This window comes from Ranitomeya variabilis, chromosome 1 (genome assembly GCF_051348905.1).
Source record: "Ranitomeya variabilis isolate aRanVar5 chromosome 1, aRanVar5.hap1, whole genome shotgun sequence".
Classification (NCBI taxonomy): Eukaryota; Metazoa; Chordata; class Amphibia; order Anura; family Dendrobatidae; genus Ranitomeya; species Ranitomeya variabilis.
This window is the reverse complement of record NC_135232.1, coordinates 995,300,320-995,324,184: the sequence shown is the minus strand read 5'-3', so window position 1 is coordinate 995,324,184 and position 23,865 is coordinate 995,300,320. Positions and strand designations below refer to the sequence as shown.

The following is a 23,865-nucleotide window of genomic DNA, read 5'->3' as shown; positions in this document are numbered from 1 at the left end:
AAAAACAATGACCAGCGGGCCTGTCTAGGATTCAGGCGTTTAGCAGACTCGAGATACATCAGATTTTTGTGATCAGTCAAGACCACCACACGATGCTTAGCACCCTCGAGCCAATGACGCCACTCCTCAAATGCCCATTTCATGGCCAACAACTCCTGATTGCCCACATCATAATTTCGCTCCGCAGGCGAAAACTTCCTAGAGAAAAAGGCGCAAGGTCTCATAACAGAGCAACCAGGGCCTCTCTGCGACAAAACGGCCCCTGCTCCAATCTCTGAAGCATCCACCTCAACCTGAAAGGGAAGCGAGACATCAGGCTGGCACAAAACAGGCGCCGAAGTAAACCGACGTTTCAACTCCTGGAAAGCCTCCACGGCAGCAGGAGCCCAATTAACCACATCGGAGCCCTTCTTGGTCATATCCGTCAAAGGTTTCACAATGCTAGAAAAGTTAGCGATAAAACGACGGTAGAAGTTAGCGAAACCCAAGAACTTCTGAAGACTCTTAACTGACGAGGGCTGAGTCCAATCAAGAATAGCTCGGACCTTGACTGGGTCCATCTCCACAGCAGAAGGGGAAAAAATGAACCCCAAAAAGGGAACCTTCTGTACACCAAAAAGACACTTTGAGCCCTTGACAAAGAATTTTCACGCAAAATTTTAAAGACCATCCTGACCTGCTCCACATGCGAGTCCCTATTATCAGAAAAAAACAGAATATCATCCAGATAAACGATCAAAAATTTATCCAGATAGTTCCGGAAAATGTCATGCATAAAGGACTGAAAAACTGAAGGGGCATTAGAGAGCCCAAAAGGCATCACCAAGTACTCAAAATGACCTTCGGGCGTATTGAATGCGGTTTTCCATTCATCCCCTTGCTTAATGCGCACAAGGTTGTACGCACCACGAAGGTCTATCTTGGTAAACCACTTGGCACCTTTAATCCGGGCAAACAAGTCAGACAACAGCGGCAAAGGATACTGAAATTTGACAGTGATCTTATTTAAAAGCCGATAGTCAATACAAGGCCTCAAAGATCCGTCCTTTTTAGCCACAAAAAAGAATCCCGCACCAAGAGGGGAAGAAGACGGACGGATGTGTCCTTTCTCCAGAGACTCCTTGATATATGAACGCATAGCGGTATGTTCAGGTATCGACAGATTAAACAGTCTTCCCTTAGGAAATTTACTGCCTGGAATCAAATCTATTGCACAGTCACATTCCCTATGAGGAGGCAATGCACTGGACCTGGACTCGCTAAAGACATCCTGATAATCAGACAAATACTCCGGAACTTCCGAAGGCGTAGAAGAAGCAATAGACACAGGCAGGGAATCCTCATGAATACCACGACAGCCCCAACTAGACACTGACATAGCCTTCCAGTCAAGGACTGGATTATGGGTCTGTAACCATGGCAGCCCCAAAACAACCAAATCATGCATTTTATGTAGAACGAGAAAACGTATCACCTCGCGGTGTTCAGGAGTCATGCACATGGTAACCTGTGTCCAATACTGCGGTTTATTTTCTGCTAATGGCGTAGCATCAATACCCCTAAGAGGGATAGGATTTTCTAATGGTTCAAGAATAAAACCACAGCGCTTAGCAAATGAGAGATCCATAAGACTCAGGGCAGCACCTGAATCTACAAACGCCATGACAGGATAAGATGACAGTGAGCAAATCAAAGTTACAGACAGAATAAACTTAGGATGCAAATTACCAACGGTGACAGGACTAACAACCTTAGATATACGTTTAGAGCATGCTGAGATAACATGTGTAGAATCACCACAGTAGTAGCACAAGCCATTCCGGCGTCTATGAATTTTCCTCTCATTTCTAGTCAGGATTCTATCACATTGCATCAAATCAGGTGTCCGTTCAGACAACACCATGAGGGAATTTGCGGTTTTTCTATCACATTGCATCACATCAGGTGTCTGTTCAGACAACAACATGAGGGAATTTGCGGTTTTGCGCTCCCGCAACCGCCGGTCAATTTGAATAGCCAGGGACATGGTATCATTCAGACCTGTGGGAATGGGAAAACCCACCATAACATTCTTAATGGCCTCAGAAAGGCCATTTCTAAAATTAGCGGCCAGTGCACACTCGTTCCAATGTGTCAGCACGGACCATTTCCGAAATTTTTGGCAATACACCTCAGCCTCGTCCTGGCCCTGAGACATAGCCAGCAAGGCTTTCTCTGCCTGAATCTCAAGATTGGGTTCCTCATAAAGTAAACCGAGCGCCAGAAAAAACGCATCAATATCAGCCAATGCCGGATCTCCTGGCGCCAACGAAAAAGCCCAATCTTGAGGGTCACCCCGTAAGAATGAAATAACAATTTTTACTTGTTGAGCAGAGTCTCCAGACGAACAAGGTTTCAGGGACAAAAACAATTTACAATTATTCCTGAAATTCCTAAACTTAAATCGGTCTCCTGAAAACAGTTCAGGAATCGGAATCTTGGGTTCAGACCTAGGATTTCTGGTAACATAATCTTGTATACCCTGCACACGAGCGGCAAGCTGGTCCACACTTGTAATCAAGGTCTTGACATTCATGTCTGCAGCAAGCTTAAGCCACTCTGAGGTAAAGGGGAAAAGAAAAAAATAAAAAATAAAAAATGAGAGAGGGAAAAAAAAAACTCAAAATTTTCTTTCTTATAATCCCACTTCTGCAATGCATTAAACATTTAATACTGGCCTGGCATACTGTTATGACCCCAGTGGACAGGGTCTCAGAGGAACGTGTAAGTCTGCGAGATTCAAAAATCCAGCTCATAGGGCTGTGGTAACTGGGTTGACCAAATAGCTACTCCTAACGCCAACACTAGAAGTAGCCGGGGATCATGCCTACGGTGAACGCTAGATGACTCGCGCCAGCCGGAGAATCTAACTACCCCTAGGAGAAGAAAACAAAGACCTCTCTTGCCTCCAGAGAAAGGGACCCCAAAGCAAGATACAAGCCCCCCACAAATAATAACGGTGAGGTAAGAGGAAATGACAAACACAGAAATGAACCAGGTTCAGCAAAGAGAGGCCAGCTTACTAATAGCAGAATATAGCAAGATAACTTATCTGGTCAACAAAAACCCTATAAAAATCCACGCTGGAGATTCAAGAACCCCCGAACCGTCTAACGGTCCGGGGGGAGAACACCAGCCCCCTAGAGCTTCCAGCAAAGGTCAGGATACAGATTGGAACAAGCTGGACAAAAATACCAAACAAAACAAAAGCAAAAAGCAAGGAAGCAGACTTAGCTTGAAATACAGGAACCAGGATCATAGGACAAGAGCACAACAGATTAGCTCTGATTTCAACGATGCCAGGCATTGAACTGAAGGTCCAGGGAGCTTATATAGCAACGCCCCTGAACTAACGGCCCAGGTGAGGATATAGGAAAAGACAGAAGCTCCAGAGTCAAATCACTAATGACCACTAGAGGGAGCAAAAAGCAAAATCACAACAGGGTCCCTGTGCAAGAAATGTGCTTGACCCCCCTTGGGCAGGTTGTTTATGATGAGGACAATTTGGCCATGGGACCCCGATGCCTCCGGCTCTGAGCAAGAGGCTAGATTGTCCTTATTATCACCGCCCTGCAAGCAGGGGCGTACATAGAGTTCACAGGGCACCAAAGCAAAAGTTTTATTTGGGCCTCCCCACACCTCCCAAAAAAATATTTATATATATATTTTTTTTTACTGAGATTGAGATATATATCTTCATTAGGATTTGGTTCTGCTGAGCCCAACCATGTATATATTATATTAAATTATATGTCTGGTATCTATACCATCTGGTATCTGATAAAGGGTCATTCCACAAATAAATCCCCAATCCTGATGATAAGGGATAACTTACTAACTTTTGGAGGACTGACCACTAGGAGCATCAGCAATCCCAAGAACAGGACTCTGCCGCTCAGCCATGAATGGATTGGAGGTTCGCATGCTTGACTTCTGTTCTATTCAGTATCATACATAAACCAAAAACAAATATGTTCACACATACATACAGAAACACACACACCCACACAGACACACACACACATACTGTATATACACAGGGCCGTTTTTAGAGTTCCTGCTGCCCTAGGCACTTTTAGTGCTGCCTCCCCCATTGGTGAGTATGACACAATCGGCAGTGACTTTGGCAATAATCGCTGAGGTGAAAGTCGCCTTTTGCAGCAGATCCGGCAGTTTTTCCACATCTGCCGCATAACGGATCACTTACGACAACACTGCGTTTGGGCTCATTCATTCCCTATGGGACTTGCGGACATGTGCGGCACTTGCGATTTTGCAGCGATCTGGTAAATGCGGTACTTGCAGCAATGGAAAAAAAAGCCGCTAGCAGTGTTTTTTTTTTTGTCTCACCGACAAAATTTGTCTCACCGACACATGAAATTCGTCTTGTTGTTGTTTAATCTTTATTTTCAGTTTTGTGTTAATGATATGCCCGTGCTTCAAAGCGGGGCTGTGGGGGGGTCTTCATGTGGTGCTCTGATGAGGTATTCATCAGTATGGCTTCTGACAGGTCACTGATCCCTCAGTGACCTGCCACTTATTTCACAAAATTAATATTATATACTGTATTTATTGGAAAAAATAATAATAATAAACATATAATGTGTTGCATCTATAGTATGTATTTCATTATTTTCTCTGATGGTATGCATAAATTCATTAAAATAAATCAGCTTGAAAATGGCGCCCGCCGCACCTGTGCTGTAGCAGCTGTCGGCGATTCAATATCTGCTACTGCGCAAAAGCCGGTGACGCCATCTTGCTAGAGAAGAAAAAAAATTTCCTCCTCCAAAATAGCGCCACCTGCGCAATAGCATCAATCGGATCACTGATAGACGCTACTTTGCAGGCGGCTCCATCTTGCTAGAGAACAAAAAATACATTTTCTCCACAAAGATGCGCCAGCCGACCCTGCGCAGTAGCATCTATGGCGATACCATAGATGCTACTGCGCAGGTGCTGGCTGCGCCATCTTGGAAGAGGCAATTTTTTTGCTCTAGCAAGATAGGGCAGCTGGCACTTGCGTTGTAGCAGCTACTGTACAGGTCTGGCTGGTGCAATTTCAAACTGATTTTTTTTTATTTTTAGGAATTTATGGGTGCCATTAAAGAAAATAATTAAATACACATTATAGATGTGATCATGATGCATAGCAGGTGCCGCCGAGCCTGCCTACAGTAGGGGATCTTTTTTTCAATAAATATATATATATATTAATTATGTAAAATAGGGGGCAGGTCACTGATGAATACCTAATCAGGGCACCACATAAAGCCCCCCCCCCCACACAGGCCGCCCCAGAGCACGAGCATATCATTAACTCAAAACCAAAAATAAAGATTAAACAACCACAAGATGGATTTCATCATCCAGGTATCATTTTAATTAGTATAACAGCGCCACCCTGGCACTGTTTGTAGATTACACAGCACAATCCTGCTGACAGGTTCCCTTTAAGGTCTGAAACCTTTGTCAAAGTTATCTGAGCACACAAATCTCCCAAGGGTGCCCGAACTTTGGCATCAGTCCATTTTCTTTTTTGTAATTTTTGAAATGTAAAAGATGAAAATATAATGTATTTTTCGGACTTTAAGACACACTTTTTTCCTACAAAAATGTGGACGAAAATGGAGAGTGCCTCTTTTAGTCTAGATGTACCAGCTCTGGCTGTGGTGAGGAAGTGGGGGAGAGGTATCGGAGGAGCAGCGTATCACAGAGGCAGGAGCCGGTTGCTGTGGCTAACTCCCTTGCCCGCTGCTAAAGAGAAATTAATATTCACTGCATTCCACACCCATGGGCGTGGCGGGCAATGTATATTAATTTCTCTTTAATAGCATCCTGGTATGATTGGGCCCCATCCTTATCCTGGTATGCATCACCCCATCAGAAAACATCAAAAAACCAAACCATTACACTTACCTTCCCTGCACTCCCTCGCAGCATCTTGTTCTGATGCCAGCAGCTGCTTTATGCTTGTAAGCAGAGCATGGCAGGGACGTTATGAGTTGCTTGCAAGCCGAAGGGCAGCAGCCGGAATACTCACTGCCCTGCACGCTGGGACTGTGCTCGTGGAGAGCAGTGAGTATTCATTGCTCTATAGCTCCAGCACTAGTCCACTCCTTGTGAATCTCCCCCAAGTTTTTGAATGGCCTTTTCTTAACAATCCTTTCAGGGCTGCAGTTATCCCGGTTGCTTGTGCACCTTTTTCTACCACACTTTTTCCTTCCACTCAACTTTCCATTAATATGCTTGGATACAGCACTCTGTGAACAGCCAGCTTCTTTAGCAATGACCTTTTGTGGCTTAGCCTCCTTGTGGAGTGTGTCAATGACTGCCTTCTGGACATCTGTCATGTCAGCAGTCTTCCTTCCTCATGATTGTGGAGCCTACTGAAACAGACTAAGGGGCCTTTTAAAACACTTAGGAAGCCTTTGCAAGTGTCTTCTGTTATTCATTCTAATTTACTGAGATAATTGCTTTTGGGTTTTACTGGCTGTAAGCCATAATCATCAGCATTAACAGAAATAAACACTTGAAATAGATCACTCTGTCTGTAATGATTATATAATATATGAATTACACTTTTTGTATTGAAGAACTAAAATAAATTAACTTTTTGATGATATTCTAACTTAGTGAGAAGCACCTGTATATGTATATATATTTTTGCCTAAAAAACAAAGGTGTCATCTTTAACTTAGGTCTTTTAGAGATCATTTCATCTTCAACTTACTTAACTGTTCACAATAACAGCAATTTTGTCCAGGGGTGTCCAAACTTTTACTTGTCACTGAATGGGAAGCTGTTAAGCTCCTTTTGCAAACTTATTTTTAAAATGATGCAGTAAAGTGCAGGACAAGTGTCTACAACCTAATACAACATATCAATCATTTTACAGCATTTTCTTTTTATTAAAGGACAAGAACAGTCTGACACTGGAAGATGCAATTAACTTGTGCAAAATGCAATGCCTCTGTGTGGCGCTAATGATCACTTTGCCACTTTCACAGCGAGCACGAATCCGAAAGCTAAATGCAAAATGGACCAGAAGTGCTTCCTCATTTATTTGCATGGTACGCTATCATTTCTTGTTCTACAAGTACTGGTGTCAGTGATGCATTCTGCTTGTGTAAATATATGTCCAATATCAAGATTTTTTGTTGCTTACTGGTGTTATATTTGCCATTATGAATAATAGTTTAAAAGATGAAAGTATTCAGTTGCACAAACCCCAATGAAAACCGTGACCAGTAGGACATAATGCAGTTTTAATACATCAGAATATTCTGAAATTTGTATGGTTTTATATTGAACAATGTGTTCTCATATACAAAAATCAGAGATACATGAAAATGTATAATTTAACCCATTTGCAGCAAATCATTTGTCATTTTTACGCTTTAATTTTTTCCCCTCTCCTTCTGCCAAGAGCTACAACTTTTTCATATTTGCATCAACAGCCATATTAGTGCTTCTTTTTGTGGGACAAGTTCTAGTTTTGAAATACATCATTCATTTTACCATTAAATTCACTGGAATATGGGGAAAAATGAAAAGTGTGGTAAAATTTTGCAAAAACAAATTTCGTAGTTTTTAGGATTTTGTTCTTATGGTGCTCATTGTGCTGTAAAAATTAGCTAGCAGCATGATTTACCAGATCAGTATAATTATCGGAACACAAAACTTGTAATTTTTTTTATTTCAATGGAGAAAAAAAGGAGGAAATTTGTAAAGAAAAACAAAAAAAATTTTGCCTCCATTTTCTGAGACCTGTAACATTTTCATTTTTACGTCGATGGAACCATGATTTTTGCATATTGAGCTGACATTTTTATTGTTTCCATATTGGCATAGATAAGAAGATTTGATCTCTTATTAATGCATCAGTGGAGTTGCCAAAAAAGCACAATTCTGGCAATTGCGTTTTTTTTTTTCTCTTTACAGTCTTTACCCATAGGGTTAATTAATTTATATCTTTATAGACTAAATGCAGAGATACCAAGAATGATTACCGTATATACTCGAGTATAAGCCGACCCGAGTATAAGCCGACCCCCCTAATTTTGCCACAAAAAACTGGGAAAACTTATTGACTCGAGTATAAGCCTAGGGTGGAAAATGCAGCAGCTACCGGTGAATTTCAAAAATAAAAATAGATGCTCCATACCGTTCATTATGGCCCCATAGCTGTGCCATATAGTGCTCTGCACCGTTCATAATTGCCCCATAGCTGTGCCATATAGTGCTCTGCACCATTCATTATTGCCCCATAGCTGTGCCATATAGTGCTCTGCACCGTCCATTATTGCCCCATAGCTGTGCCATATAGTGCTCTGCACCATTCATTATTGCCCCATAGCTGTGCCATATAGTGCTCTGCACCATTATTGCCCCATAGCTGTGCCATATAGTGCTCTGCACCATTATTGCCCCATAGCTGTGCCATATAGTGCTCTGCACCATTCATTATTGCCCCATAGCTGTGCCATATAGTGCTCTGCACCATTATTGCCCCATAGCTGTGCCATACAGTGCTCTGCACCATTATTGCCCCATAGCTGTGCCATATAGTGCTCTGCACAGTCCATTATTGCCCCATAGCTGTGCCATACAATGCTCTGCACCATTATTGCCCCATAGCTGTGCCATATAGTGCTCTGCACCATTATTGCCCCATAGCTGTGCCATATAGTGCTCTGCACCGTCCATTATTGCCCCATAGCTGTGCCATATAGTGCTCTGCACCATTATTGCCCCATAGCTGTGCCATATAGGGCTCTGCACCGTCCATTATTGCCCCATAGCTGTGCCATATAGTGCTCTGCACCATTATTGCCCCATAGCTGTGCCATATAGTGCTCTGCACCATTATTGCCCCATAGCTGTGCCATATAGGGCTCTGCACCGTCCATTATTGCCCCATAGCTGTGCCATATAGTGCTCTGCACCATTCATTATTGCCCAATAGCTGTGCCATATAGTGCTCTGCACCATTATTGCCCCATAGCTGTGCCATATAGTGCTCTGCACCATTATTGCCCCATAGCTGTGCCATATAGTGCTCTGCACCGTTCATTATTGCCCCATAGCTGTGCCATATAGTGCTCTGCACCGTTCATTATTGCCCCATAGCTGTGCCATATAGTGCTCTGCACCATTCATTATTGCCCCATAGCTGTGCCATATAGTGCTCTGCACCATTATTGCCCCATAGCTGTGCCATATAGTGCTCTGCACCGTCCATTATTGCCCCATAGCTGTGCCATACAGTGCTCTGCACCATTATTGCCCCATAGCTGTGCCATATAGTGCTCTGCACCGTCCATTATTGCCCCATAGCTGTGCCATACAGTGCTCTGCACCATTATTGCCCCATAGCTGTGCCATATAGTGCTCTGCACCGTTCATTATTGCCCCATAGCTGTGCCATATAGTGCTCTGCACCGTTCATTATGGCCCCATAGCTGTGCCATATAGTGCTCTGCACCGTTCATTATTGCCCCATAGCTGTGCCATATAGTGCTCTGCACCATTATTGCCCCATAGCTGTGCCATATAGTGCTCTGCACCGTTCATTATGGCCCCATAGCTGTGCCATATAGTGCTCTGCACCGTTCATTATTGCCCCATAGCTGTGCCATATAGTGCTCTGCACCATTCATTATTGCCCCATAGCTGTGCCATATAGTGCTCTGTACCATTATTGCCCCATAGCTGTGCCATATAGTGCTCTGCACCATCCATTATTGCCCCATAGCTGTGCCATATAGTGCTCTGCACCATTATTGCCCCATAGCTGTGCCATATAGTGCTCTGCACCGTTGCCCCATAGCTGTGCCATATAGTGCTCTGCACCGTCCATTATTGCCCCATAGCTGTGCTATACAGTGCTCTGCACCGTCCATTATTGCCCCATAGCTGTGCCATATAGTGCTCTGCACCGTTGCCCCATAGCTGTGCCGTATAGTGCTCTGCACCGTCCATTATTGCCCCATAGCTGTGCCATATAGTGCTCTGCACCGTCCATTATTGCCCCATAGCTGTGCCATATAGTGCTCTGCACCGTTGCCCCATAGCTGTGCCATATATATAATGCTCTGCACCATTGCCCCATAGCAGTGCCATATAGTGCTCTGCACCGTTGCCCCATAGATACTCCACATAAATCTGTGCCATTGCTGCTGCTGCAATACAAATAATAAAACACATACTCACCTGTCTTGCTTGCAGCTCCTCAGCGTCCCGTCTCGGCGTCTCTCCGCACTGACTGATCAGGCAGAGGGCGGCGCGCACACTATATGCGTCATCGTGCCCTCTGACCTGCACAGTCAGTGTGGAGAGACGCCGGGAAGATGGTGCGGCGCCCGGCGTGTGGAACGAGGACAGGTGAATATGACATACTTACCTGCTCCCGACGTCCCGCTCCTTCCCCCGGACAGCTGGTCTTCGGTGCCGCAGCCTCTTCCTCTGTCAGCGGTCACCGGCACCGCTGATTAGAGAAATGAATTATGCGGCTCCGCCCCTATGGGAGTGGAGTCCATATTCATTTCTCTAATGAGCGGTCCCACGTGACCGCTGAACAGGGGAAGAGCTGCGGCACCGAAGACCGTGTGACGGGCAGGGGGAGCGTCAGGATCGCCGGGACTAGGTAAGTATGCCTCAGCGCCCTCTCCCCCTCACCCGCCGACCGTGACTCGAGTATAAGCCGAGGGGGCACTTTCAGCCCAAAAATTTGGGCTGAAAATCTCGGCTTATACTCGAGTATATACGGTATTTATTTATTTCTTTATTTTTAATGGTGGAAAAATAAGAAGTAAGTCGACTATTTTTTCTTATGGTATTGTATAGCCTCCTTAGGGTATTTTAACCTGCCATTTTTGAGTCGCTTATACTATACACTAGGGTTCACTGTGGTTCTCTTATGCAGTAGTAAGATAGTAGTTACAGGAGCATTTAGGAGGCACATGGTTATCATGTTAAACAATTGGTTTCCCATGACCCTCTTCTAATTAGTTGGTCGGACACAAGTCATTGGGGTGGCAGCGAGGTTGTGAACAGTCAGCGCTCACTACATGTTGTAGTGAGCGCTGACTGTTCACAGTCCCAAAGCCACCCCAATGACCTGAAGCGAGCAGCTGCAGGGAGAATACAACTTCATTTTCACCCTGCAGCCACACTGACAATTGGACACCAGCACACGCTTTAAACTGTGTTTAAATACTAATTACCCCTGTAGCTGCAGGTAAATACCATTTTTTTTACTGACAAGCTGTCTTTAAAATTAAACAGGTTGGATTCTTCTCTCTGTCCGATATTGGTGGATTAGGTTGACTTTTGCCTAATGTGTATGGAAACTCAAAGGGGTTGTCCAGGCAAAATTCACATTTTACCAGTGGCTTGGTATATTAAAACATATAAAATTGTGCTGCATTTACCTATTGGCACTTACCATTATTCAGTGCATCCATGGTCTCCACTTGCACCGAAAGGAAACTGGCAATATTCAAACAGGCAGCAGGACCACTGAGACCTGTGCTTGGCTGGTTAGGTGTCTTCAGCAGTGTGTCATCCCTGATGTCATCGCTGACCACGGCAGCCATTCACAGTTCCTTGTCCTGTTGCTGCTCTGAAGGGTGACGTCTTTGGTGCAAATGCAGATCACGGAGCTGCCATCTCAAAATCACAGTGAGGCCGGGTTCACACTTGCGTGTGGCTTGTCTGCATAGTTCCTCCCTTAAGCTCCACCTACTTCTGCATGCGTTCTGCATACCTATCTTTAACATTGAGTACGCAGAGACATGTGTTGTATGAGGATGCAGCATTTTGACGTGCCCGCGGACCGCACGGGAACGCAAAAGGTTGCGTTTCCGTGTGGGCGCGCTCACGTCAAAACACCGCATCCTCATACAACACTTGTCCCTGCGTACTCAATATTAAAGATAGGTATGCAGGACGACGCAGGACGCATGTGGAAGTAGGCAGAGCTTATGGGAGGAACTAAACAGCCATACGCAGACCAGCCACAGGCAAGTGTGAACTTATGTAGCCTAAGTGCCGGTAGATGAGTACAGCTTCATTTAATATTTGTTAATATTCCAAGCCACTGGTAAAATGTTAATTTTGCTTGGACAACTCCATTGTAGCAAATCCTAACACAGTAACATACGAGGGGGGTACATTTGGATTTTTGCTGTGAGGTCTTCTTCTCTAGGCATGCTATTGCGGTTCATGGCTTACCACTGTTAATAGCTGTAGTACTCAGTCCCTGTTGTGGAACAATATATAATATGCATACCGCTTATGCTGGGTATCTGGTTATAAACTAATGAAATCTTCTCTCTGATTATTTTTTCAGCATTTTCAATTATTTTTTCAACTCTATTTTGTGTTTCTTAGTATACTCAGTGTGAGGAACTTGCTTTGACTCAAATGAAAAATCTCATCAAAACTGAAATGATTGACTGGACCTATGTGTCTGATATAAGTGATGCGTTACTGCTGGAAAACATAGCATATTACTGTGAAAAAGAGAAAAATGCAGGTATGTATGTGCCCTAATGCATCATGTTTTATGTTATGATGTAACATTAAAAAACAAACCAAAAATAGGTCGTGATTCAATAAGACTGGCATTTTGTGTGTCAGACTTAATAATAGGTGTGCATGAATAAGAAAAGTCTAATTCATTAAGAGGTGCGCGACAGTTTATAAATTCATGCGCCTCAACAGAAATTATACTCCAGTCAAGAACAATGTTTTTATTCTTGTTTATTTTTTTGCTTTTTTTAGTCTATTATAGAAATGAGTGAATTATTTCACAGGTCATTGTTCTAGTGTCTATGTCTGTCTTCAAGCCTCTTCCTACCTGACAGAATCCCAAGCACCTGTTCTTTGTAGGCTTCGTGCAACATTATTGTTTTAGCATAATATACAAATGACGCCGCTCTAGGCCTACTAATCAGAAGACACCGGCTGGAAGGAAGTGGTTCGTAGGGCTCCAGTATGGCATCCAGGGCTGTGGAGTCGGTAAGCCACTGTTGCGACTCTGACTCCGACTCCTGGATTTTATCAGATTCCGACTCTGGCTCTGACTCCGGCTCCGACTCCGACTCCTTCATAAATGGCCAATTCGTAACAATAAATTTACTGTTGTAAAATATTAACATCGTGCTTATTCAGTTTCTCACCATCATATAAGCAATCAGACCACTTAGAGCAAAAACTATATTTATTAGAATACAAATAGAATATAGCAAATAACTTTTATAAACTTTTATAAACTCTTGTAAGTAAATATGCAATGAACACTGTTATGCGGTTAATAAGAAGAAATCTATAAATTTGTCCTCAGAAAAAGTATTGCCTCTGTCAGATCCTCCTTCATGGATGCCCTCAAATCTGATCTAATTATTTTGAGAGCAGAGAACAACCTCTCTACACTAACTTGGGTTGGTGGCAAAGCAGTAACCACTCGGGCAACATCTCTGACAATGTCAGGATACAGAGGAATCGCTTGTTGCACTGTTATTTTTGATGAATGGTCAAATTTCTCAATTTCTTTTAGTGCACATGAAAAATTCTGCTGAAATGTACTGGCTGTGTTCTTTGATGGGGATGACTCTTCTTCTATGCGGGAACGCTTTGCACGGTCCTTGTGATCCAAATATTTTTTTAAATTAAATTCTTCATCAGTTGATGAGGGTGAAGATGTGGCAGGACGACCAAATTCTTCTTGTTCCTCCTGACTGTTCTGCAACCCTTTCATCCTTACTGCTATTTCAAACAGAGCTTCTTTTCCTTTAGTTAGCTGTTGATCATCTAGAAGAATCCGATGCATTGGGTCTACATAAACAGCTGCCAAAAGAATGTTATTTTGTAATAGTAGCTCCTCTCTCCATTTCATTGATGTAGCAATGCCACTTGCAATTAACCCTCCTCTTTGGGACAGGCGAAACATCAGGTTCTTCCACTCCTTTAAGAAAATGCCTGGAGTTAAGTCCTCTGCTTGTAATTTTTTAGTCACTGTAAATGGGTGCTCTAGCAATTTTTCCAGCTCAGTCACCTGATTCCACTGACTTTCATTTAGCGTCAGTTGAGGGTTAGCCATGTCTACAAGAAAGGTTTTCAGTTCAACCAAGCGCTGAATCATTAAGTAAGTACTGCCCCATCGTGTGGCTTGATCAATAATTGCCCCTTTTCCAGCACGTCTCTTCAAAATTGAGTCAACTTTAGGGGTTCTGGCAACAGTAGCCAATTTTCTCACCTTGCCAATCAGTGCAGCAGCATGTCCTTCTTGCAGACTGTCTCTTATAGCCAGCTGTAGCGTATGCACAACACAGCGCATGTGATGAATGAAAGAACGTATTGACACAGTTTCAACAAGATCATCTAAACTATCATGTTGCTGTTCATCTGAAGCAACTTCAGTTTGCTCCTCAGTTACAATACTGTGTTCCTCTATTTCAAACATTTCTGTGTCTGTGGACCCAGAATGTTCTTCTAGCTGCTGGTTACCATCATTACTCTCATTCATTAGCTTAATAGTACTTATCATATTTGAAGCATTGTCAGTTACGACAGAAAGAACTTGCTCTTTTTTAAGTTCATAGTCTTGCAGAACCTTTTCCACCAAGACCTGGAGAAACTCACTGGTGTGATGAGCTTTGGTGTCTTTTACTGTCAATGTCTTGGTAACTATTTCATTTTTGTCACAAACAAATCGGACATTGATGGCAATGAACTATTTTGTTCACTCTGTGACGAGTGCAGGCATCCATTTTAAGAAACAGAAAGCGTCCCTTGAGAGTTTTTTTAAGTTCTTCCTTTTGTTTAAAAGCTTCTTCGATTACTAATTTTCTAATACTCTCTCTCTCCAGAGAAACACCAAGCTTGTGGGCCATTTCTCCATTCAGACACATAAAAGCTGGTTGTGAAAATAATGAAATAGGCACATTATCCTTTCCAACAAGCTCTATGATCTGTTTTTTAAATGTATCTACTGTCATTGTCACAGTAACTTTGTCACTGACAAAATATCTTGCAACTGATGGCTGCAAAGTTGTCTGCTCCTTTGTTTGACTGGAAGAGCTGGGCACTGGTTCATTGGTTTGGATGCAGTCTTTCTCATCCACTGCTTTCAGTACTTCTGGATGAAAGCGCTGTAAATGTCTCTTTAGATTAGAAGCTCTGGTAGGAGCATTTTTATCTTTGCCTGAATCTGCACTGATCTTGGCTTCACAGCATTTGTTTTTGTCTGGATCATTTGTCATACACTGACAGACATAATGTTTTCTATCTTGAGTCATGGTGAAATGTTCAAATACAGCTGATTTAATGTGACGCTTCTTTGACATGCTCAGGTTTTTAATTCTGCATTCACAATCCAAATGACAATTGTTTTTCCTAAAAACAATTGTACAAAATTATTGCCAGGTCGTACAACTGATATAGTGGTCAGTAATACTGTTATTCCTCATGTACTGACAGTTAACTGATGCAAAGTTGTTGAAAGGATAATACTTCTTACAGTCTTCCTCTTCTGAGTAGCAGCTGTGAGATGCTTGGAAGTCGCACACCTAGTAAACATCTAGTCTAGAGGAGGAGCTTTACTACTTAGAATTTGCAACACATTTTCACTTTCAGTTTCATACATTGTAAGTAGGGGGGTTGGGGCAGCATGAGGTTAACCAAGTATAAGATTACATAAGGGCAGTGGAGAACAGTGACACACAAGAAGTAAGAAATGTCTCTATCTCCAGCAGAACTACTTATCACTGTTGTTCATAGTTTAATAGAACATATATATTTGAGTAACATTTATAAAATTCATATGAAAGTTCAATTATGAAATATTAATACATTTTTTTTTAAAGCTGGAGTCGGAGTCGGTACATTTCTACCGACTAAGACTCTGACTCCAACCAAAACTAACTCCGACTCCACGACTCCGACTCCACAGCCCTGATGGCATCTATGAATTATTGGCATAATCATTGAACCAGAGTTTCACAAATTGATTTTCTCAGGTCCAATCAGTGATATTTTTTTTTTTCAAAACACAAAATGCCCTAAATGTGACATTTTATTTCTGGTGTTTTTTTAATAGTATTTTCTATAGGACATTAAAAAGCCATAAGAAATGCATGCTCCAAATAAAAGGTTACCAAAACCATTAGTTACAAACAGACTGAGAAAACTCTGAATTTAAGAAGTGTTTTTTAACAAGAAAAATAAACAAATACTCTGAAACAGAGTATGTTATGTAAGTCTAAGGCTACGTTCACATTTGCGGCCAGCGCCGCAGCGTCGGGCGCCGCAGCGGCGCCGCATGCGTCATGCGCCCCTATACTTAACATGGGGGCGCATGGACATGCGTTGTGCTGCGTTTTGCGCCGCATGGCCGCAAGCGTTGGACGCAAGAAACGCTTCAAGTTGCATTTTTTTTGCGTCCAACTTGCGGGCAAAAACGACGCATGCGGCGCAAAACGCAGCGTTTTAGCGTGCGTTTTGCCGCGTTTTTGTTTGCGTTGTGCGCTGCGGCGCCGACGCTGCGGCGCACAACGCAAATGTGAACGTAGCCTTACAATAATATCACATTACGCCAAACATTTCCAAAGTGGATATGGTTGTAGAATATGTAGATTATGCTGTAGTTCTGCAACATTTAATATTACTCTTTTTTGTGTATGTTTGGCATGTACAGCAGAGATGAGAGAATCATTTAGTATTCTATTAATTCATGGTGAATCAGTAGTACTATAAAGTTTCCAATTGCACTGACATCTCCTAGGGCCAAGGTATAGTGTTACAGCCCAAAACACCAGATCCTCATGGTGTGTGTGCTGCCAGTTGTCTCACCTTGTTGTTCTTTAACACGTAGGCCACATGCTAACAAATTGTACAGCAACCCCAGATTTACTTGACAAATAAGGAAAATTTGAGCGCATTTTATAATAATAGCACATTGCATTTACCACTGCAAGTCTTTTGGGGTATGTCTCTACCAGCTTTGCACATCTAGAGGCTGAACTTTTTGTGCATTCTTCTTTGCAAAATAGCTCTAGCTCAGTGAGATTTGATGGAGAGTGTCTGTGAACAGCAATTTTTTCCTTTTGTCACAGTTCTCAATAAGATTTAGGTCTGGAGTTTGAATGAGCCATTCAAATGTATGCAAATGCTTTGATCTAAACCATTTTATTGTAGCTCTGGAAGTATACTAAGGGTTTTTTTCTGATAAGAAGGTGAACAGATGTTCCAGTCTCAAATCTTTTGTAGCCTCTAACAGGTTTTCCTCTAGCTTCCCTGTTCCTACTGAAGAAAAGCAGTCCCAAAGCATGTTACTATCACCACCATATTTGATGATTGGGATGGTGTTTTCAGGGTGATGTGCATTGTTAGTCTTCTGCCAAACATAGAATTTATCCCTACTTTGGTCTCATCAAACCACATTCTTCCACATGCTATATGTGTCCCCTACATGACTCTTTGCAATTTGCAAATGGAACTTCCCATGGCTTGATTTCAAAATTGACTTTCTTCTTAACACTCTTCCATATCAGCTGGATTTGTGGAGTATACGACTATTTGTTTCCTGTGGACAGATTTTCCCATGTGAGCTGTGAATATCTACATCTCCTCCAGAGTGACAATGGGCCTCTTGGCTGCTTCTCTAATTTTGGGCTCTCCTTGCTTGGGATATCAGTTTAGGTGGAAAGCCATGCGTTGGTAGGATTGAAGTTATGAGATGTTAAGACCTTGAGCTTTTTAGGACATAACCCTGCTTTATTCTTTTCCAGAACTTTATCTCTGACTTGTGTGATGTGTTCCTTGCTTTTCAAAATGCTGTTTGATCCCTAATATTCTCAAACAAACCTATGAGGACATTATAGAACAGCTATCGTTATACTGAGAATGAATTACACACTCAATTTACTCATTATTTGACTTCTGGGAGCAATTGGTCATTCAGGATTTTATTTATGGGTATCAGACTACAGGGAGCTGAATACAAATGCACATCACAATTTTCAGATTTATATTTTTAAAATAATTTGATATCCATGTTTCACTTACTTAACACTTCACAAATATTTGCTACATTTTGTTAGTCATCACATAAAATCTCAATAATATACTGTGCATTTACAGGCCTGCCCCGAAGCACAAGCAGTCTGTCTCTATGACGAGAAACATGTTTGTGCTTCGGGACAGGCCTGTGGGCAGGTCTTTCCTTGGTTTCTCTGTCTTAGAGCAGGAAGACAAGACTCTTTCTACAGTCCCACCCCAGAGATGGGCATATCATTAACTGAAATCTTCTAACACTGATTACAGAAGAACCACAAGACTGATTTCTTCACCCCAGGTATCATTTTAATCAGTTTAATGCTGCCAACCTGAGAGTGTCTGTAGTTTACTTAGCCAAATCCTGCAGACAGGTTCACTTTAAATTTGTGGGTGTAACATGAAAAAATCTGGAAAATTTCACTGGGTATGAATACTTTTTCAAGGCAAAGTAATTCATTAGCCACATCTTCTGTCTACAACAGGGGACAAAGCACATTTCATGTATACGGCAGATATAACATGAGCTGTTTTTCTGCATGTCTATTCTCCATCTATATCTCTGCTCACAACGCATTTCTGTAGTAATACCTGTACCACGACCTGATCAGCTTAGTTTTCTTCCTTATGCCTCCAGTAGCAATTTACAGGTTGCATCAATTCAGCCCAGCTTCTTGGTGTCTAGGCCCCCACAATCCACAGCTCTACTTGTGACTTTAGACCCTACTCACTACAGCTCCTTTCTCTCAGGCATCAGAGGGAAACTGTCATGTAAAAAAAACAGTGCTATTAACCTGCAGATATTTTGTTAATCTGCGGGGTAATAGGATTCTAAAACTGTGCGGCTGCTGCACTGGAGGCCCAGCTTTCAGTTATAGAGGCATAGCCAGAGCACCGTCAGTCTTCACTCAGTACATAAAGAGTGGCGACTGTAACCATGTCCCAGCAGTGACTGAAAGACTACTCACCAGTGCATTAGTACACAGCCAGCTGTAAGTGCCAGAGCATAGTTGCTACTCACTATGTATTGAGCGGTGAGTGAAGCCGTGCTGGTCATGCATCAGTGACTGAAAGCTGGACACTGCCAAGAGGAGCAAAGTTAGTTCCTTCCTGGTAGCCGGGCTTGTAGTGTGGTAGCCGGGCAGCTTTAGAACACTATTAGCCTGCAGCCTGCAGATTAACCCATATGGATTTAAATGCTACTATTTGTCTTTAGTTACTTCACAGGACTTGCTACCTCAAGAAATCTTTTTTTGTGAACATTTACGATAAGCAGGGAAACTTTCCTATTTCTTCTCCAATACTCTGTAGACTCCTTGAAACCAGGAACTAGGTCTTCCCACCTCCAGGGCTGGCCAGTTGCTAACTTTTTTCTATCCTGCCTGTTATCACACCTGCTACAGCCCCAATGTGAGATATTGCTTTAAAACAAGTTTAAAAACACACAACAATAATACACTAAAATTATATCTTTGCAAAAATTTGAATTTCTTCAAGGAAGATGTTTTTTTCTTTCTCCTTACTAGAGATGAGTGAATATTTCATTGTTCGGTTCAGATTACCATTGCCGAATTTGCAATATTCACTGATTAGTTAGTTGAATATTCGCTAAACACAACCGAACACCATTCAGGTTAATGGGAGGCAAAAACAAACGCACGCACAACAATTTATAACAGCCCAAATTGCTACCAAAATACATCAAATGAGGGACAGACAAATAAAAGTGGCCTCAATTCACCCACAGTGCAAATTTTAGCATGGCACTGCAGCAATCAGCCAGACATGAAGTATCGGGGTCTGGAACAGCATTTGCAGCTTTAAATTGAATGTCACAGTAAGATGAGGTGGGTGAGGGATCGGTGTAGACCTCCTTTGCTCAGAGCCCTGATACCACATGTAAAGCCTCTACCTGCTTTCATGCTGAGCCACACTCAGTTGGCACAAATATCAGTTTTGTAGACTACTATTGTCAGAAAAATTTAAGGATAATACATGAGTAGTTGACTCGAAGGAAGTGGAGGCCTGACGGTCTTGGAGGCCTATTGCTACAGGCAACACGCATGAAGGAGACACAACCAAGAGTCTACACATTTACAAAAATTAGTGGCAGACACCAGCAAAGTGGCATCAATTGCAATAGAGTAGAAGTAGTATAGCGGGGACTGACACCTCTTCCAGTACAGCCAAACCAGCACATGGAGACTGTAACGTTCAAGGTGGTGGAATCACTGTTCCATATGCCTCTGAAAGCCTGGAAGCAGACAAGTGGCAATAGGTGAAAACTGTGACCCAAGGAGGTACAAAGAGGTGGCACCAGGTGCTACTCCATGGCTGACCTACAGAAGGTAGCAGCTGACCCCCTACAGCAGGTAAGCTGCTATTGCCAAAGGAGGGATGAAAAATCCAGGCAGGCACAGTAGGTACTCTGGAACCACAGGTGCAGATGGGACCAGCTGGGGAACAGAAAAGCACTGGCAGATGCAGACTGGACCGGCTGCTGGACAGAAGATCACAGACAGGTACGAGCAGACGGGCACAGACAGGTAAGAGCAGATGGGTACAGGGTAGACAAGCAGACAGGTGGACCTGGAGAACCTGACAACTAGCAAACATGCAAGGCATGCAAGGCAAACTAACAACGTAGCTCAGGCACCTCATGTTGGAGGAGAAGCCTTAAATAGAAGTTGTCGCCCAGCTATAGGTTGAGAATACCTTAGGTTGATGTGGGCCATCCCTTTAAGATGGAGGGATCATGCGTGTGCCCTCTAAGCATAGTTCCTGGCCCTACAACTGAACCTTGTGGGACATGGCAGGCTGCATCATATTCAGCAACAGAAAAAATGAAATTCTTTTTAATGTGCCTTACGTCTGCAGACAGTTTCATATCACCACAGCACTAAATGACAAGGTGGGATACAGCCGGCTGTTTAACCTTTAGCTAGTGAAGAAATATTATTTAGAATGCTATACTCGTGCATGGGGCACAATAGAAGCAGTGCACAACACACTTGTAGTATATGTTCCCTGCTGGCTTTGTCTGTGGACCTCAGTAATGGCCCAAAAAAATGCTGGAAGGTGAATTTAACAGCCATAATGGACACTAGCTAGCTACACTATCTGACTGATATACAACTGCCTAGCTAACTAGCTAAAATCTTGCTGCTAACAGTGGCAGGGTCAAGAGCAGCCTCTCTACACTGTTACAGTGTCAAAATGGCACTAAAACAAGATGTCCGCTATTTATATGGAGAGGGGCATGTGATTTCAGCAGCAAATGACACAAGCTGTTGTGTCAGGACATTGTGGGTGTTTCCTGCTTGCTAATTGGCTTGCCGCAATGTGCATACATAAAGTTAGGAAAAAAACATAGACTGTTTACAAGAACACCGCGCCTCTGAGCTCTGAAAACCCCCTCCCCTCATCAAACATGTGCCAAACGCTCATGATACACCACCATTATTGTTGCTAAAGTGCTGTAAATACTCTTGTGGCAACGCAAATATTTTCCCGCACTTTTATCTAATGTTAACGATTTTTTCCAATTTTGTAAAATTTTGCTAATGCTTGCTATCACGAATCCGAATGTGCCATATTCGTACCATCACTTCGTGCTCATCACTACTCCTTACTCTTACACTAGGACTATAACAACTTTCAAACTCTTTAATGCAAACACAGCCTTAGTAATGTCAAAGTAACACTGTCCTTCACTGCTGTTCTATCACATATTCTATATATTTTTTCAGTGTTTTACAATTTTCTTTCACTGTCTCTATGGCAAGCCTGTGTGCTGTGGACCTCATTTCAATATCCAGTTTCAACACAAAAAGGCTGCTGCATCCCCTGCATCTGCTTTTATTTAGGCTATGATGCTCTTCCTGATTGGCTGTGCTATGCTATGTGACCCAGCTGTGCACAAGGTCATGTGAGCAAATTCCTAAAAATTTGTCATAAATTCGAATTGCACCTAATAATGTTGCTAATCTTTAGCGTACAGCAATCCACACTAAAAAATTGCTACAAAATAAACCTGACCGTCTGGAAAGAGTTATTTACTTGTAGACTAATTGCAGGTTAATTGTGCTTCAATGTTGTCCAACTGCCTTACTGAAAGTCTCGCTGCCAGAATAAAATGAAATTATTTCCTCCAGGTTGCTACCAGCTTTCAGTTATAAGGTTGCATTAAGCAGCTGCATTCACCACTGCTCACTATACTGTAAGCAGTGGCTGTTAGCATGCGCAGGCACTTGATTGACAGCTTATTCTGCACAGATTTGGTGCAGAGCCAGCTGTAAAAGTGCCAGGGCATGCTTACAGCCACTACTTACAGAATAGTGAGCGGTGTTGTGCGCGGTAAATGTAGTTGTTCTGTGCAACCCCATGACTGAAAGCTGGCGGCTTTAATACTTGGGCATGTAATGGTCTCGAACTAATACACTTTGCAATTTTGCAAAAAGGAAGGGCATTATTAAAATTGGAAAAAAGCATGCATGGTAAATAGGGCCTTCACTGTCTCATTTACTGTTTTCTTGCAGAATTTACATTTGAATTCGGTAATGAAATAAATCAATTGTATGAAAGCCTCTGGGAAAGTATAAAAGCTTCTGTAGGCAGTTTAATCCCTGATAGTGAAGATTTTCTGTCGTATGAACTCCGAAAGACAGCAACATTTTTACTAGCACAAGATTCATCTGTACAGGGTAAGAATATATTTATAATATTTTCATGTTATTATTTTGTGTTATCTATATTGTTTACCATATATATATATATATATCAATGTGTAGCAGTTGGCTATATGGCATTGTCTCAAGTTGTAAAATGTAATACCATATATACTCGATTATAAGCGGAGATTTTCAGCCCCAAAAAATGGGCTGAAAGTGACCCTCTCGGCTTATACTCGAGTCAGTGTCGGCGTGGGGTGCGGGTGAGGGGGAGCGGCGGCTGTCACATACTCACCTGCTCCTGGCGCTGTCCCTGCATGTCCCATGGTCTCCGGTCAGCTCTTCCTGTGTTCAGCGGTCACGTGGTACCGCTCATTACAGTAATGAATATGCATGCATATTCATTACTGTAGTGAGTGGTACGTGACCGCTGAACACAGGAAGATGCCGCCGGCTCCCGGAGACCATCTGACAGTGAGACGCTGCCAGGGACCGCGTCGGGAGCAGGTGAGTATATCAGGGGAGGTGAGCATTGCGCGATAGTCACCTTCCTCGTTCCATCGCTGCACGCTGATCTGTCTTCCGTCCTCTGGCTGTCACTGTTCAGGTCAGAGGGCGCGATGACACGATTAGTGTGCGCGCCACCCTCTGCCTGAACAGTCAGTGCAGAGGATGGAAGACAGAGCAGCGTGCAGCGATGGAACGAGGAAGGTGACTATCGCAAGTGCCGGGGCCTGAGCGAAGAGAGGTGAGTATGTGATTTTTTTTATTTTAATTGCAGCAACAGCAAATGGGGCAAATGTGTGGAGCATCTTATGGAGCCACAATGTATGGAGCATCTCATGGGGCCATAATGTGTGGAGCATCTTATGGGGCCACAATGTATGGAGCATCTCATGGGGCCATAATGTGTGGAGCATCTTATGGGGCCATAATGTGTGGAGCATCTTATGGGGCCACAATGTATGGAGCATCTCATGGGGCCATAATGTGTGGAGCATCTCATGGGGCCCCTAATGTGTGGAGCATCTCATGGGGCCATAATGTATTGAGCATCCTAAGGGGGCCACAATGTATGGAGCATCTTATGGTGCCA

At 42.9% G+C, this 23,865-nt stretch overlaps 1 protein-coding gene across 1 annotated transcript in view; it reads left to right on the top strand.

Annotated features, from left to right (window-relative positions):
- The window catches only part of DDX60 (DExD/H-box helicase 60), a 288,318-nt gene that overhangs the window by 48,722 nt on the left and 215,731 nt on the right, over nt 1-23,865 (top strand). The window contains exons 8-10 of the mRNA XM_077279474.1: nt 6,957-7,112; nt 12,436-12,580; nt 22,638-22,802. Coding sequence (XP_077135589.1) covers nt 6,957-7,112; nt 12,436-12,580; nt 22,638-22,802 — 466 coding nt within the window. The remainder of the gene's footprint in view (nt 1-6,956; nt 7,113-12,435; nt 12,581-22,637; nt 22,803-23,865) is intronic.